We start from the raw sequence: 17,159 nt of genomic DNA, 5'->3' as shown, positions 1-17,159 counted from the left end.
GTTTAGTGGTATCGGCATTGAACCTTCGGGTTCGTTAAGCCTTTATTATTATTATTATTATTATTTTATTTATAGATAATATAATTTTTTCAAAACTGTTTATAATAACCACTAAAATGAAAGGTATAATCTTACACACAGCAGTACAATTCCAAATCAACATGGACTGTACAATAACTCATTATTTTTTAAATGAGATAGGTCTTGAAAATTTAGTGTGACATCTACACGTTTGCCACTTGCCGCATATTCAAGACTTATACAATTGCTTGGGAAAAAAGGAATCAACAAACTTCGGTACCCACTCACTTGTTTTGTACATTTGAATTTTTTTGTTCATTACATTTGATCTAATCTATTTTAAAAAGAAACAAAATAAACATAGGAAAAATTAAAGGAAACGTAAATATCAGGAATGTAGGTTGTGTATGACAAAAATACATACAAATAGTTCTATATAACCTATAAATTCTAACTTTGTTCTAGAATTTTTATCAGAAACTTTTGAAAAAAAAATAGTACAAAATATTACTATTTGAGTTTAATTTGACCTCATCCGGACCATATTCTGTTTATTAATACACACGGCCAATCAACAATCTTCCAGCAGAAGCTTTTTAATTAAATAACCCGGACATATCATGTCTTCATAAAAATATATTTATCAATGTTATAGGTTAAATAAAAAATAAACTGGTAAAGTTAATTAACAAGTTTTGAAACAATGTATTTACACCGAATCGATAGAATTTTAAATTATACAACAACCTTAAACATGAGTTAATTATTGAATCCAAATATTGGGGAATTTCTTTTAGTAATTAAAATACGTAGAGCAGAAATATTCATATGTCGACAGTTCTAAAACAATGCAAACTGAAAACAAACGTGTGAAAGCAGCACAAGCGCCATTTGATTTGTTCCCAAAAAACCGAAACTCAACAGATCTGACGCAAATTCTAATCAACTTCTACCAGCCAATCCAAAGTAGCCATCCACACACTTAATAGTACAAGAGCCGAAGAGGAGAAAAAAGGCAGTTATCTCAACCCAATTTTTGATTAGTTTAATGAAAACTATGTATAACTAATAGTCTAAATTGATGAGTCTGCCAAGAATAGGTAGGGGGAATAAAAAATTGCGGCTGTTTCAAAACGTTAAAAAAAAAATAATTTTTCATTTGGAGTTCTATATCTTAACAAGTAGGAACAACACAAGAAAACCTAAGAGAACGTCATTAAAAGAAGAGTGAATTTGCAAAATTTGAGCCATAATAGAGTTATTTATGTTAATAGTTTTTGAGATATAGCTTTTGAAAAAATCTATATCACAAAAACCATTTTACACACAGATGTCTATTGGCACTCAAATTAAATCTAGTTTAATGAGCTATAAAGTAATTTATCTTTGTAGGAGTAATGGTTTGCATGAAATTTGCTAAAGTTTATTGATTTATAGTTGTTCGGACAAATTTTCTTTTGCCAAATTCATATTCATATGTGAATATCATAAAAACTACTACCCCTACGAAGAAAAGTGTCATAAGCTACTTTATAGAAAGTTATATTTACTCTATTTTGAGTGTTGGCAGGCATATGTGCGTCTTATGGATCTAGAGATATATTTTTCAAAAATCCAACATTTTATACGAACAACTAGAAATTAACATCTTGTGAGTTTATTTTGTCAAATATAAAAACTACTACTCCTACACAGATAAACATAATTAACTATTTTATAGTAAATTTAACTAGCTTTAATTTGAGTGCTGGCAGACCTCTGTAAGTCAAGTGGTTTCTGAACTGAAGTTTTTCATAAATCAAATTTATTGTCCGAACAACTATAAATCAATTTATTTTAGAAAATATCATGAAAACTACAATTCCTACGAAGGTAAACATCACAAACTACTTTATAACTCATTAAACTAGCTTTAATTTGAGTGCTATTAGACATCTGTACGTCGCATAGTTCCTGAGATATAGATTTCTCAAAATAAATTAGCTAACTACTAATCTTTCAGTAGATTTTTAAGAAATTTTGCTTTTTAAAAAGCTATATCTCGAAAACTATTGGACGTAAATAGCTCTTTTAGGGCTAATATTTCAGCAAATTTACTCTAATTTTAATAATATTCTCTTAGATTTTCTAGTATTGAGGGTAGTTTTTAAGATATAGAGTTCTGAATGAAAAACTAATGTTTTTTAAAGGTTTTGAAACAGCCGGCTGACACATCAGTTTTGACTATTAATTATACATAGTTTTCATTAAAGAAATAAAAAATTGGGGTGAGATGACTGCCTTTTTTCTCCTCTTGGGCTCTTGTACTATCAGGATCAGCAAATGTTTCATTGGTTGGTGACTGGATGACAGACTAAGTCAAAATTCGTAAATCAATCATAGGCCATTTTTGTTTTTTATTGTATATTCCAGTCTCATTTTAGATAAATTATTTCTTTCTTTTATTATTTTATTTTAAACGGACTATACTCCGCGGTTTCATAGTGCATTATAGGTACCTATTTCATACACATGATGGGTACATGGACTTAGTGGAAAATTTATGAGGAAACACAAAAGAACCGATTTCTTGAAAAAAAAAACTTGACAGAATAGAATAATTAAACAGATACATTTTTTCCTTCTTGAGTTTGAACTTAAACTTATTTAAACTCTAAATAACAGAAAAGGGAGGAGTAATCCTGAAAATCAGACAGGTCCCTTCACAAAGAGTACATTGTCCCCAGCTTCCAGAAGTGGAGGGCACCCGTCCCACCCATAACCGAACAGCGTCACAATCAAGGCTGGGAGCCCGCCTTTGTTGGCTATAACAGGCCTATTGTTGACAACTCGCGATCCCATTGCTGCGTCTTTTATGGTGGAAGAGTAGCCCAGGTTTCCTGGGAAGAAATCTTTAAAAGGATACTCATAATGCGTCAAGATCTTCCACAAGTCTCAACACTGATAATGTCTTTAAAAAAATTAATTTGCATGCACAAAGAATCGAGAAAATTTCCTTTCCGTTCGAATATTACAGCAAAAGAACGTTCCAAACCACTGGATTTTTATAATTATATATTTTCTTTAAGCTAAGAACGATATATTCAACAGATTTCGGGTTCATATATTAATAATGTGAACTCCTGAACTCCTGACCCATGAAGGGACATGGGTTAAGTGCTTTGTTAGGAAGCACTGTTTTTAGAACAACGGTTATTCAAGGTGAATTTTTTTTTTAGACCACGATCAAACAAAGGATTTTTCCCCAACTAATGATACTCAGTTTATGAGGCTGGGTGGACTCCATCCAGGAGGGCTGCAGAATCCACAGCTACATTAAAATAATAAATAATTATCTGCCACAGCTGAATTCGAACCCAAGTTCTTGGATTTAGTAGCATAGTGCCTTACCACTAAAACTGACAGGTTCCACAGAAATTTTGGGTGCATAATATATTTCACGGTTAATGATTTATTGTTATAAAATATCTACGGGCAGAGCCGTTTATTTTTTTTTGTTCGTAACCTCCTTTATTATTAAATTCATACAATACATACATAATGAAATTAATAAATGTATACTAGTATAATACTGCCTTGTGGAATTATAAGATTCAAGTCCTTCGGGCCGTTTGTACATTCACTAACCAATACACGGAATGTTTAGAAATGGGAAATATTGGGAACATGAGCAATTTTGAATTCGAGTTTACGAAGGAATCACACATTTTCGGGATTATCACCAAAAAAATTTAAGAATTTGATGATTAGCTAAAGGAAAAATCGGTTTTTTTTTGCTGGCCAAGACGACCTTAGAGTATCTCTTCAGATACCATTCCAAAGTGTTAATGTATTAGTACAAGAGCCCAAGAAGAGAAAAAAGGCAGTTATTTCACCTCAATTTTGTATTACTTTAATGAAAACTATGCACAGTTACTTGTCAAAATTGATGAGTCTGCCAAGTTTAGTTAGGGGGATACAAAATAGTGACTTTTTCGAAATGTTAAAAAAAAATTTTTTCATTCGGAGCTCTATATAATTGAAACTACCAATAATACTAGAATATTTAATACAACCATTTAAAGTAGAGTGAATTTCCTAAAATATGAGCCACAATAGAGTTATTTACTTTAAATAGTTTTCCAGATATAGCTTTTTAAAAAGCAACATTTCATAAAAATATTGTATGGGACGTACAGAAAGATCAGTAGTTAGTGAATTTATTTTGTAAAATTTATATCTCAAAAACCTTTGACGTACAGATGTTTATTAGTACTCAAATTAATGCTAGTTTAATGAGCTATAAAGTAGTTTATGAAATTTACTTTCCTAGGAGTAATAGTTTTCATGATATTTTCTAAAATAAATAATTTCAAGTCGTTCGAACAAAATTTTATATGGGAAATTCAAATTCATATATTTACAAATATCATAAAAACTACTTCTCCTATAAAATATATCATGAAGTATATAATTGTTATAGACTACGTCATCTTAACTAGCTTTAAGTGCTAATTGACATTTGTACATCTATGGTTCCTGAGATGTAATTTTTCATAAACCAAAAATTTTACCCGAACAACTAGAAATCATCATCTTCTTAATTTAGTTTGGCAAATATCATGAAAACTACTACCCCTACGAAGTTAAACATTATAGACTACATTATAGTATATCGATTTAGCTTTAATTTGAGTGCTAATAGATATCTGTACGTCTCATAGTTCCTGAGATCTAGTTTTTCATAAACCAAAAATTTTACCCGAACAACTAGAAATCATCATCTTCTTAATTTAGTTTGGCAAATATCGTGAAAACTACTACCCCTACGAAGTTAACAATTATAGACTACATCATAGTATATCGATTAAGCTTCAATTTGAGTGCTAATAGACATCTGTACGTCTAATAGTTCCTGAGATCTTGTTTTTCATAAACCAAAAATTTTACCCAAACAACTAGAATGATAATTTTTTTTTTCATTATTTTGTATTCCCCCTAACTATACTTGGTAGATTCATAAATTTTGACAAGTAATTATTTGTAGTTTTCTTCAATGTAATAACAATTTGGGGTGAAGTAACTGGCTTAATCTCCTACCATGTACTATATACACGACTTGTATTTTCAATACAAATACGACTCTTTGTAGCAACAGAATAAGCAGATTTTATTTTCACTTGTCTACATATGAAATTTGTAGTAAGCGTGAGTTTTGACATTCTGAATAATAAAAAAATCTTTAAACACACAAGGAATAATGTAATATCAAAATATAGTGGTATGAGAGTTGTGTTATACCACCATTTTTTTAAAAAAATTTTCTATGAATAAATAAATTCTCTACCTTCGGTAGTGATAAAGTGATAATCAAACAGTGTCTTTGCTAACGTCGACTATTGCCGCTGAAGACATTAATAATCTTACCACTGAAATTATTATCAACATTTTTATTTCTATACTATATTTCTTTTAAATCTATTTTTATTTATAATTCATTTAATTTTTCATTATTTTACATTTGTTTAGTGGCAAACCCATTTAAAACAGTCTCTTTGCTAACGTCGATTATTGCCGCTGATTACATTAATAATCTTGCCACCACAACGTTTTTATTTCTCTAGTATATTTCTTTTAAATCTATTTTTATTTATAATTCATTTAATGTTTCATTATTTTACATTTGTATTAGTGGGAAACCCATTTAAAACAGACTCTTTGCTAACGTCGACTATTGCCGCTGAAGACGTTAATAATCTTGCCACCACAATAATAATAGGTAATAATATGCCTTCATAAAAAAAAAAAAAAAAAATAACCACCATTATTCCTCTCCTCTGAAATACTAGTTTAATTTTATAAATAAACCTAGAACTGATTTCTAGGATGCTTTGAACCAAAAACGTAAAACGGGAAATTAACTTACTATTCACAAAGTATTATAATAATTGGAAGATCGCTGATCGTGTGTAATAATAAAATGAATACGATCCGGGTGGGGTCAAATAAAACTCAAATAGTGATTAAACTCATTTATATTGAGTTAACGTTTCACCCCACGCTGCAGGGCGTCATCAGGGCTAAAAAAGATACAAACACTTAAATGATATAAACATGAATGAATACTAAAAGCTTTTTGACAATTAATGAAAACGGGAAAAAATAAGAAATAAAAAACAGTACAAAGTAAAAGATTGTTGAAAGAGCGTTTAACAGCCTGGTCATCAACGCCCGTTGGTTGCTGGTTTTGGTAAGGCCTAGTTGTTTTAGTCAGAGCTTTGGTATGGTGTACGAATCAGCACCAGTGGGATTCATTTCCGTGAGACTTGAAGTATTATCTAGCTAGGAAATTATAATTTGTTTAATGATCGTAACGATAGTGGAAAGGATGATGAAAAGCAGATAAGTAACTATTCTAATTTTAAAAATAAGGCAAGATAAATAGATAATTATAATAATTAAAGGCTAATTATTAAGTTAGTCTTATGGATGAATTTAACGACTCCTCCTATTACGAATTCGTCGTTTCTCAACGCCATTGGAATAGTTGTTGGTATCCCTGCTGGAGCATAAAGTAAAATATGGAAAAAGGGGCATACAAATAAATTCAATTTCCATGTTTTTTTTTTTATTTCTTCTTTTTTATCTATAATTTTTTCCCCTTTTCATTAATTGTCAAAAACCTTTTGGTATTCTTATTTAATTTTTACGTTTCACTGAAAATCTTTTTAATTTTTCATTTACTTTGTTCATTTATGCTTACATCATTTAAGTATTTGTATTTTTTTAGCCCTGATGAATCTCTGCAAGGTGAGGCGAAACGTTGGCTCAATATAAATGAGTTTAATCACTATTTGAGTTTTATTTTACCGCATCCTGACCATCTACCTTCTATTATTATTATATTTTTTATTGCAATAATTATTCATGTTCAAATACCAGTTTTAAATATTGGAGGTGTGTCAGAGAGGTCGTCCTTGTACAGTCCCTAGCAGAAGCGTTTACTAATGGCTTTCAACGTTACGTCAACGAGCAAACAAACATATCAAAGGCGAGCCTAATCGTTCTTGAACACATTTCAACATCTGCTTTAAATATTAATTTTCATTACTAAGTCTAGATATTTGTGTAAAAGAATATTTTATATTCTTAGAAAGTATAGGTCTGTTTTATTTTGTATTTCGTGCTAAATAAATATTTTGCTTATGTCTATAACTAACACAATAGAACGTTTTTTTTTTTATGTTTTAAGAATTATATAAATCTACTATGAAAAATTTGTTTAAATATTAATGAATGTTCTTAAATGGGACAACATATTTGATTCATGAGAGCCTTAACTGTGCAAATGAAATATGGTTTCGAAACTTCTTTAGCCCGATTACCTTCTCTTCTTTTGATGGCGAAAAGTTAGTCATCAAGACAATCCAGCTGTGGCTTTATTTACAACTTATATCGTCTAAATTGTATATGCTGGTTGAAAAAATTACATTAAGAATAATGAGGTGTAGATAGTTGACCGTAGATTAATGCTTGAAGAAGTTTGTCGGGGGGTGCGGTCAGCAAAGAACAACATAAATAAACAAAACCCTATTTATTTATTTTATGCCGACGTTTCGACCTGAGTTTCAGGTCTTCATCAGGGCTATAGAACAAAAGAGATAACAACAACATTTAGAGTAACATACAATTGAAAAGGAATAGTATACAAACAAATTTAGTATTATACAAAATATTGAATTAAATCATAAATGATAACAAATGATAACTGATAATTGAATAGGACAAAATTTTAATTGATTGATATTTGTGGAATTGTAGTAAATTGAAAACATTATACATATCTTTAAATATCATACATATCTTCTTACCTACATGATATTATATTTCATCTGTCACTGTTTTTAATTTACTACCACACAATTCCACAAATATCAATCAATTAAAATTTTGTACTATTCAATTATCAGTTATCATTTTTTATCATTTATGATTTAATTCAATATTTTGTATAATTCTAAATTTGTTTGTATACTATTCCTTTTCAATTGTATGTTACTCTAAATGTTGTTGTTATCTCTTTTGTTCTATAGCCCTGATGAAGGAAGACCTGAAACTCAGGTCGAAACGTCGGCATAAAATAAATAAATATGGTTTTGTTTATTTATGTTGTTCTTTGCTGTCCGCACCCCCCGACAAACTTCTTCAATACATTAAAAATAAATATTATAGAAATTATTATTTATTCTGTCACTATAATCTTGGTCAACCCTGTAGGTTCTGTAGCCCTCCTGAGGCCAACCCAGTCTCATAAAGTGGGTTTCCTTAATTGAGAAAAAATATGGCTGTTCAGCGTTATCTCCAAAAAATCACTTCCTTCAATAACTTTTGATTTTAAAAACTGAAACACTAATTCTATTGCTTTATCATCTTCTGTCTTCACCCTCATAGCGGTTCATAGTATTATAATTACGTTTTGTTTTCCATAGGAAGTACTGTAGTAAAGTTAATTTCTTGACAATCCTACTAGCTTTGACATTTCTACTATTCGCAGAAATATACATATTCTAATATATCTTGCTAGTTTTCCATAAACTGCTTAATTTTTTATTTATGTGTTTCAAAGCTGGCGCTTTAACTCTAGCCCAGCGAGTTAATGGCCCAACCTGGGGGGGAAGTTGAATTTCATTTCGTGGAGGCCCCATACAATGAAAAATAGACGCCCTCACTCTGATCAGACTGGAATGGTTACCTGTAGATAACCCTCCAGTATGCCAGACAGACCAGGTAAACGGTAATAGTTGAACTGAATGATTCATATTGTTACGAAACGAGAAATATTCCAATGAAAGACGACATTATTAATAGATAATATGATCGATTATAAAAGGCCTTACTAGAACCAGGTCAGCTCGGCATGGTAAGGCGATAGAAAGTTTTATTCTACGATTCTATTTATTAAAACGATTCCTAATTTTTAAAAATTCTATTTTTTAAATTGTATTATATTTAATTAAATAGTCATAATTAATTTATATAACATAATGAATTTATAATTAAATTAGAAAAGACAAATGGTGAATTACAAACATCTGATATATCAATATGAGTGGACCTGGTGGCGGTCATTAATGACATAAGAAGTATTGGCAACTTGATTAAATGGCCACGTTTCGACCCATATTGTCGATCTTCATCAGAGGTGGTATAGTTTTGGGCAGGAGAACTAACATATGCAGCGAAATATCTATATTTTTAATTTTTTAACATAGTCCATCTCTTTGATATTTAATAGAGGCATGTTATAAATGTGGGCCGCCCGTAGCTCAGTGGTTAAGACACAGTTTTACCAATTTGATATTTATAGGCGATGCCGGTTTGAATCCGGCCTGGGGCGTCGACTTTTTTCATTGAGTGGTGGTCCCACAAAATGAACAACTTTGACCCCCAACCATGGTTAAGCAGTATAGGACTCCAATGGGAGGGAGTCTTGGCCGAAAAAAAAAAAGTTATAAATGTGGTCTAATTTTCTTTTTCTTTTTTAATTTGATTATTGGTTGTTGTAGTTATGAATCAAAATATGCTATAAAAAAAAAGAAGAAGTTATAAATGTGATCTAATTTTCTTTTTCTTTTTTAATTTGATTGTTGGTTGTTGTAGTTGTGAATCAGAATATGCTTTAAAAAAAAAAATACAAACTATGGAACAAACTTCCAAAAACCATTTAGAAAAAAAGTATTTAGTGCCTACGTACTCTTTTAACTTAACGACTTTGACTCACACACATATATATATATATAAATTGTATGAATTATGTTATGAATAAAATGTAAAAAACTTAGACGATTGCCACTTGCCTCAAATCCAAAAGCTGGATGAAAAAAAATATTAGCTGGTCTTGAGCCGGTTGTTAACTTCGATTTACACTATTTTTATTATGGAAAGGAACAAATTAAAGAGAAGAGAGAAAGGGAATGTAAATATCGATAAAGTAGGTTAGTAAAGACATACACTATGTGCATAAATGTGTATTCGTGCTAAGTTAAGTCAAAAATAAACCACCAGAATTCATTGACAAGATTTGATACATTTGATAAAATTTTAAGATATACAAACGGAAACTAAATTTATTTATGGATTCTGAGGATAAATGAAATTCTTCGATAAATTAAAACACATATTTTTCTGTAGGCAGTTTAAAAAAAATACTAACTGTATATAAACGTGTGGAGGCAGAAGAAGCGCTTGTCCAAACGCCATTTGATTAGTGTCAAAAAACCAATATTCGATATTTGTACCACCAAACAATCCATACCATTGCACATGCAGGAATTTGTTATAATTCGAAAATTGTGAAGCAGCCCTTTAAGACTACAACTTGAAGCAGATCTCTGATTCATATTTATTTATTTGATTTTTGAGAATTATCCGGAGAAAATTCCTTTAAGAGTGTCTAATGTCTGATCAATTTATCTTTTGTTTTAGTACAAATCTACCACCAGAATGCTCAAGGTGCCTCTACATGTTTACGAAACTATGGCCAACTTGCCCCGGCACAAGCATGTGGATGAATTATTTGCATTGGCAGGGACGATTTGGCCTGAATTTGTATCTGGGTACAAATCAAAGATTGCTTATGCTGGATGAGTAGTGAGTATGGTATATAGTAAGGATTTTTTGAAGATTTTAAGAACTATTTGAGGATTATTAGACGATCCGTCCATTAAGAGATAGTTAGGTTGACGTTAGTAACTCTATATCGAATGACATAAATGAGTAGTCAGAATGAACTAACAGTTTTTTTTCAATTTAGTTCAGCTCCCAGTCTTTTCTACAGGGAATAGTACAATTAAATACACATTACTCAGGAAAAAATTGGAATAAATTGATTTTAGGGGAATAATTTTTAGAAAAATATACTGATAGAAATCAGTGACGGACACATTGCATTGTGTTACATGGCAAGTATGAAACTCATTTTGTATTGATCATAATTTTCCCAACCACTGGAGATGATATTTCCTCCAAGCTATGAACCGGCAGCCCCCCTCCACCTTGGCCGTTTAAATCAATTGCTTCAATTACACTGGAATTAAAATTAGTACCAATTATCTAGTTGGCAGCGTTAACAGCGCAATATAAAGCACTTTGCATTACTCAACACATTTTTATAGTTTCATAGGGCAGGTATAATATTTCTATCGATTAAATATATTCATGAATTCTTGTTACTTGTTTTTGGAAAATAACCTGTTAAACTATATACAATTTTGAACGTAAAGAGTTCTATTGCGGCTCAAATTTTAGAAAATTTACTGTACATTTATTTTTTATGTAATGAAAGTAGGTTTTAAGATATTGAGAAATGAATGGAAAATAATAAATATTGTAGGGTTTTTCCTTAATGAAGTGAGCTTACCGATAGTACGCTCTTGAAATAGTCCAATATATAAGACATTAGCTAAAGAACAAAAATATTTATAGTTTTGTGGTACTATGTTTACTTTACAAATTATTTTCATTATTGTGGCATAACTGCCGTCCCCACTCCTCTCAATACCAACGGTCACTTTGTTTTTGACTTCCGTCAAAACAGGTATGCATTCTGTCTCATCATTTGATTTGTAATTTTTTTTTCTTTTTACATCTCTTTATTTGTATTTTCTTTAATATTTCTTCTCTTATCTATCTGTTACTATTACCCTTTTCCTTTACTATTTACAACCTTTAATTTTTTTTCTTATTATATCTTACTTTTTTACATTTTATACCCCTGTTATTTTACACTTATGTTTTTTTCTCTTTTTTTTTCCTTTTGTAACTATAGTGTTTGTATCTTTTTTAGCCCTGACGAAGCCCTGCAACGTGGGGCGAAACGTTGGCTCAATAAAATAGTATAATTATCTACTATTTGAGTTTTTTTGACCGCACCCGGACCATATTCCATTCATCTATACACACGGTCAATCAATAATCTTCCAGTATTTATAGTTTTGATGGAGATGTACAGAAAGAAAAAAAACGTAAATAGAAACTTTTTATTGTTAGCTTTTTAATTCCGGCAATTAGTTTTCCTTTAAAACCCATGGTGATATAGACCTTTTTATACTTCTTCATTCATACCAAAATTTGTGCAATTTTATCCTTTAATATAAATATGGAATTTCGGTTTTATAGGAAATATTATTTTTGTGCTTGGTTGTTCACTTACACAAACTATTTTGCGGAACATTCATTTAGAATCAGGGAACCTCAAAACGTCTATTTTCGTCAAACTCGAATTCCTAATTTCTCATTATCGCAAAGTAAAAATAAATCATAGATTTCCTCCTACTGTTACGATTTTTCTAACCAACTCTCCTTCGATAACTTCTTACACGACTACCACCCCTTACCATCCACTACCATCCCTATGTTTAGTTGTGATAAACTGTAAGGAGATGGTATATTTACTGACTAATGCTGTGTGCTCAGGCCACCTTTCCATGTGCTCGAAGACCCTATCCTGGATCGTCTGAGAGGGGATGTTCACCCGAGGGATGGTAGATTCCAGGATGTACTGGGAGTTCTGTCTCTTCTGCGTTTCCACGGACAGCCTGCTTATTGCCCGTCCTGCCCGCCGTAGCCATCGGCATGTGAACATCTAAAAACAAAGATGTAATTATTAATACTAAAAATAAGTAAAGTTATAATTATTACTAAATATACTATTAATCCTTAAAAAAATTATTGTAATAATATAACAACAAGTAAGTCAATCGGATAAGGTAAATATCATGACAATATTAGAAAAAAAAAGTGTCTTCGAAAGCAGTATTTTTTTATTCTAAACCTATTAGAGTTAGTTTGCTTTATTTATTCGATCCATTGAATGAAGAGAGACATTTGACCTCCTTATAACCATGTATTGGAAGATTTAGTGATAAATTTGGACTCTTTTAACTCATTTTAGGCGTTTATTTTACATTACCAACCTTATCGTTTTAATAATACCTGACGACAAATTCGGAGTTATACATTATAATTTAGACGAAGAGTGGCCAACTATAAGCGTACTATGCGTCGATTTTTTCAGACATCTTCAGATATACTAAATAATTAATTTTTATTCCTTCTTACGTTCCTGGTTAGGAGTTCGGAAATGGAGGTAAGTATAAGATCACCCTAACTCATATAAGAAAAGACAATATCTTTCTTTTCTTTTTTAATCTCGAAATTAAATTCATTAATTTAATCCCGAAGCGTTGATCAATAATAATAATACATTATACGAGAAGGAAAATTAAGATTTCTTCGTAGAGATAATATATCCTTCAAAGTTTTAAAACTTGAGTCCATAGACAAGCTATAAAAAAAAGTATTTATAATTTCGACTATGTAGCTATAGCATACGATATAAAATTATAAGGTTTATGAGTGTATAGATTCAAGATGCCCTCCTCTAGGCCTCCTCGCTTATACTATTGTTTGAAAATTAAAATGGTTTTATGTTTTAAAAAATGCGCTTTATAATTTATCCTATTCGTTAAGAATTCCACGTGACTGGTATTTTGAGGTTATAAATGGTAGGAATAATAAATACTTCTCGCATGCTTAAATTCTCCACATATTAGATCTTTTATTGCACCCGATAGGATAAGATAAATAGGTGTAAGCATATTCCAACTAACTCCAAGAATCTGGCTGTGGCAGATAATTATTTATTCTGTTAGTCAACCCTATGAGTTCTGGAATCCTCCTTGGGTTCACCAAATCTCATAAAATGGGTACATTTCATTGGGTGAAAATCTTTAAAAAATCACCTCCTAGAATAACCGTTGTTATAGAAACAGGACTTCCTTAGAATTCATGAATCCCTGACACTTTATGAGTTATAGCGGTTTACATTATTATTATTTTAAATTGCTAATTAAAAATTATTTAGTGATAAAATGAGAGGATTCTTTGTCAAAACCTTAATAAGAGAAGTGTAAATCTACAAGAACAAAGCAGAACCTCTGCTGGCTGATCAGTTTCAATCAGTACAAAGTGGTATCATTATCCGATAATGATACTGGACAGAACGATTTGGCCTCCCTACGGCCACAACTAGTTTATCAACACTGCACACAATACTTATATATGCAGGGTATAAATGTTCATTTTTCCTAACCTCAACAGTTTTGGGAAGTTTTATTTGATTATATTGTATATTTTCTAATCTTTTTTTTTTTTTTTTTAGAGCATATACTCTTGCAATTACAAAAAGACTACATCTCGACAAACAACTGACATGGAATCCTCATACAAGACTAAAAAGACACGAAACTGCTCGTAGATTCCGACTATTACAACATTTAGTAGACAAACGGTCTAAATTGTTGTGAGTTGAGCTTTGGGGCTCCATCAAATTCCACCAGAATCCAATCCTTACAGTCCAAAATCCTTCGTAAAATCCTTAATGCTCCTTACTTTGTTACAAATCAAGTCATCCATCAGGACCTCAATGTTCCATATGTTGCCGATTTGGCCAGAACCAGATACCGTTCCTTCCATAATAAACTTCTCAACCACCCAAATCCACTTGTTTCTAACCTGGCTTCTCCTTCATTACCTAATAATCCTACTAGGCGTCTGAAAAGAAGATGGCCTCGAGATCTTCTCCTATAGAAATGTTATTGGAGTTCTATCAGTGGGTAGATTCTCCACATGTTTGCTGCAAAAAAGAAGTGACAAATTGTAAAGGAAATCCCAGGCTTAAGTGCGCTGGAGAAGAACTGGATCAGATTAGATAATTAACAATACCTTAAAAAAAACGAATTAAATACTACTGAAACGGTGAAAAAAACACTAAACCATGGACTACATCAAACCGTTACAATCGCAGGGAGGAGGTAGCTATTGCTAGATTGAGAATAGGTCATACGAGTTTAACTCATAGATATCTGATCAGTAAGCAGCCACCGCCAAAATGTCAATACTGCAACAGTGTACTTACGATCAGTCACATATTTGAGAAATGCCATTTTTATTCTGCGAACTTGAGTAGATTGGGAGTAGGACCGAGTGTATCGGATGCTCTGAATGATGACCAGAAGAACGTGGAAATGGTCTTAGTTATCTTAAAAATGAATGGCCTTTTGAATAAGATTCAAACCAGAAAATCTATTATACGTAATAAAAAATACCAAAAGAAATAATGATTTAAATTTTTTTTTCCTCGAAATTATTTAAAGAGAAAAATAAAGTGAAATAGAATTATAAATATAAATGAAACAGAATTATAAAGTGCGAAACATGGGCGTTGATGACCTCAGGGTTTTACGCCCTAAAGCCCCAGACAACAACAACAACAACAACAACAACAACTACTGAAACGGTTTATTGAAAAAACAATCCAAAATTTCAAATTGAGTTGGGTGAAGGAGGAGTGAACCTATATATTGGGACACCCTGTGTATTTGTGTACGTCCGTTCATAAACACAGGTTTATCATCTTTTGAAAGCTTGGGAAGATCTTAAACTATCATACTGTTAAGGGTGTCTTTTGCACGAGGGTATACCCCTTCTTTCATTATCAACAGTAAAAAAATAAATATAATAAGTATTTAACCCAGATAGGATCTGACAATTAACAGATAATAAAAATAACAAGCACTGTGGTTACCTTAAAATAATGATAATATTGGCTCACTGAAAGTATGTCAAAAAAATTGACTCCATTATGAAGGTATATGAATAGATAAAAATTGATTGAATATTATTTAAAAATAAGCAAGATATAAATATGAGTGATTTTGACGGCTTTGATTTTAGTACATGAGCCCAAGAGGAGAAAAAAGTCAGTTATCACCCCAATTTTTGAATACTTTAATAAAAACTTTGTATAATTATTAATTAAAATTGATGATTCAGCCAAGTATACGTAGGAGGAATACAAAATGGCGGCTGTTTCAAATCATTAATTTTTCATTCGGAGCTCTATATCTTTAAAACTACCAACAACACTAGAAAGTCTAAGAGAATATTATTTAAATAATATTAAATTTGCTAAAATGTAAGCCCTAATAGAGCTATTTACGTTCAATAGTTCTCGAGATATAGCTTTTTAAAAAGCAATATTTCTTACAAATATAGAGAACGTACTGAAAGATCAGTAGTTAGTGAATTTATTTTGAAAAATCTATATCTCAAAAACCATTTGAGGTACAGATGTCTAATAGCACTCAAAGTAAAACAAGTTTAATGGACTATAAAGTAGTTTATAACGTTTATCGTCGGAGGAGTAGTAGTTTTCATGATATTTGCTAAAATAAATTGATTTACAGTTGTTCAGACAATTTGATTTTCATTTGCCAAATTAATATTCATTGCAAATATCATAAAAACTGCTACCCCAACGAAGATAAGTGTTATAAACTACTTTATAGTATACATTTTATATATTTTGAGTGCTGGTAGACATATGTGCGTCTTATGGGTCTAGAGATATATTTTTTCTCAAAATAAATTAACTAACTACTAATCTTGCAGTATATTTTTAAAAAATGTTGCTTTTTAAAAATCTATATCTCGAGACTTATTAAACGTAAATAGCTCTATTAGGGATTACATTTTAGCAAATTTACTCTACTTTAAATGATGTTCTCTTAGATTTTCTATAGTTGTTGGTAGTTTTTAAGATATACAACTCCGAATGAAAAATTAAGGTTTTGAAACAGCCACCATTGTTTATTTCCCCTACCTATACTATGCAGACTCATCAATATTTACTAATAATTATACATAGTTCTCATCAATATAATTAAAAAGTAGGATGAAATAAGTGCCTTTTTTTTCTTCCCGGTTCTAGTACTGTTTACCCCTAACATAAATGATACCTGCTCTAAAGCACATTATTTGTTATCTCGCGTTATATAAATGAAACGACTGCATATTTCTTTGTCTGTTTTTTTTTTTCCAATGCTCTTTAGATAATTATTTGTACGATCATTATTGCATAAAGTTGTTAAGTAGTTTTCCTTGAGAGATTTTTTATTTATTTATTTTTTTTAGATGAAGTTTATTTACGAAGAAGAGCAACAGATATTTCATCATCTATTCCAACTTTGTATTTATATAATTTATTATTTTTTTTTTATATGATAGATTTATTTATTGATAGATATTACAATCTGCCA

The 17,159-nt window shown here is 30.9% G+C and overlaps 1 protein-coding gene across 1 annotated transcript in view; it reads right to left on the bottom strand.

Annotated features, from left to right (window-relative positions):
- LOC106680339 (uncharacterized) overlaps positions 1-17,159 on the bottom strand; it is a 113,843-nt gene that overhangs the window by 14,969 nt on the left and 81,715 nt on the right. The window contains exon 2 of the mRNA XM_067046401.1: positions 12,458-12,643. Coding sequence (XP_066902502.1) covers positions 12,458-12,643 — 186 coding nt within the window. The remainder of the gene's footprint in view (positions 1-12,457; positions 12,644-17,159) is intronic.

This window comes from Halyomorpha halys, unplaced genomic scaffold, assembly GCF_000696795.3.
Source record: "Halyomorpha halys isolate HHAL.00 unplaced genomic scaffold, Hhal_1.1 Scaffold256.1, whole genome shotgun sequence".
Taxonomy (NCBI): domain Eukaryota; kingdom Metazoa; phylum Arthropoda; class Insecta; order Hemiptera; family Pentatomidae; genus Halyomorpha; species Halyomorpha halys.
This window is presented reverse-complemented; position numbering and strand designations above follow the sequence as displayed.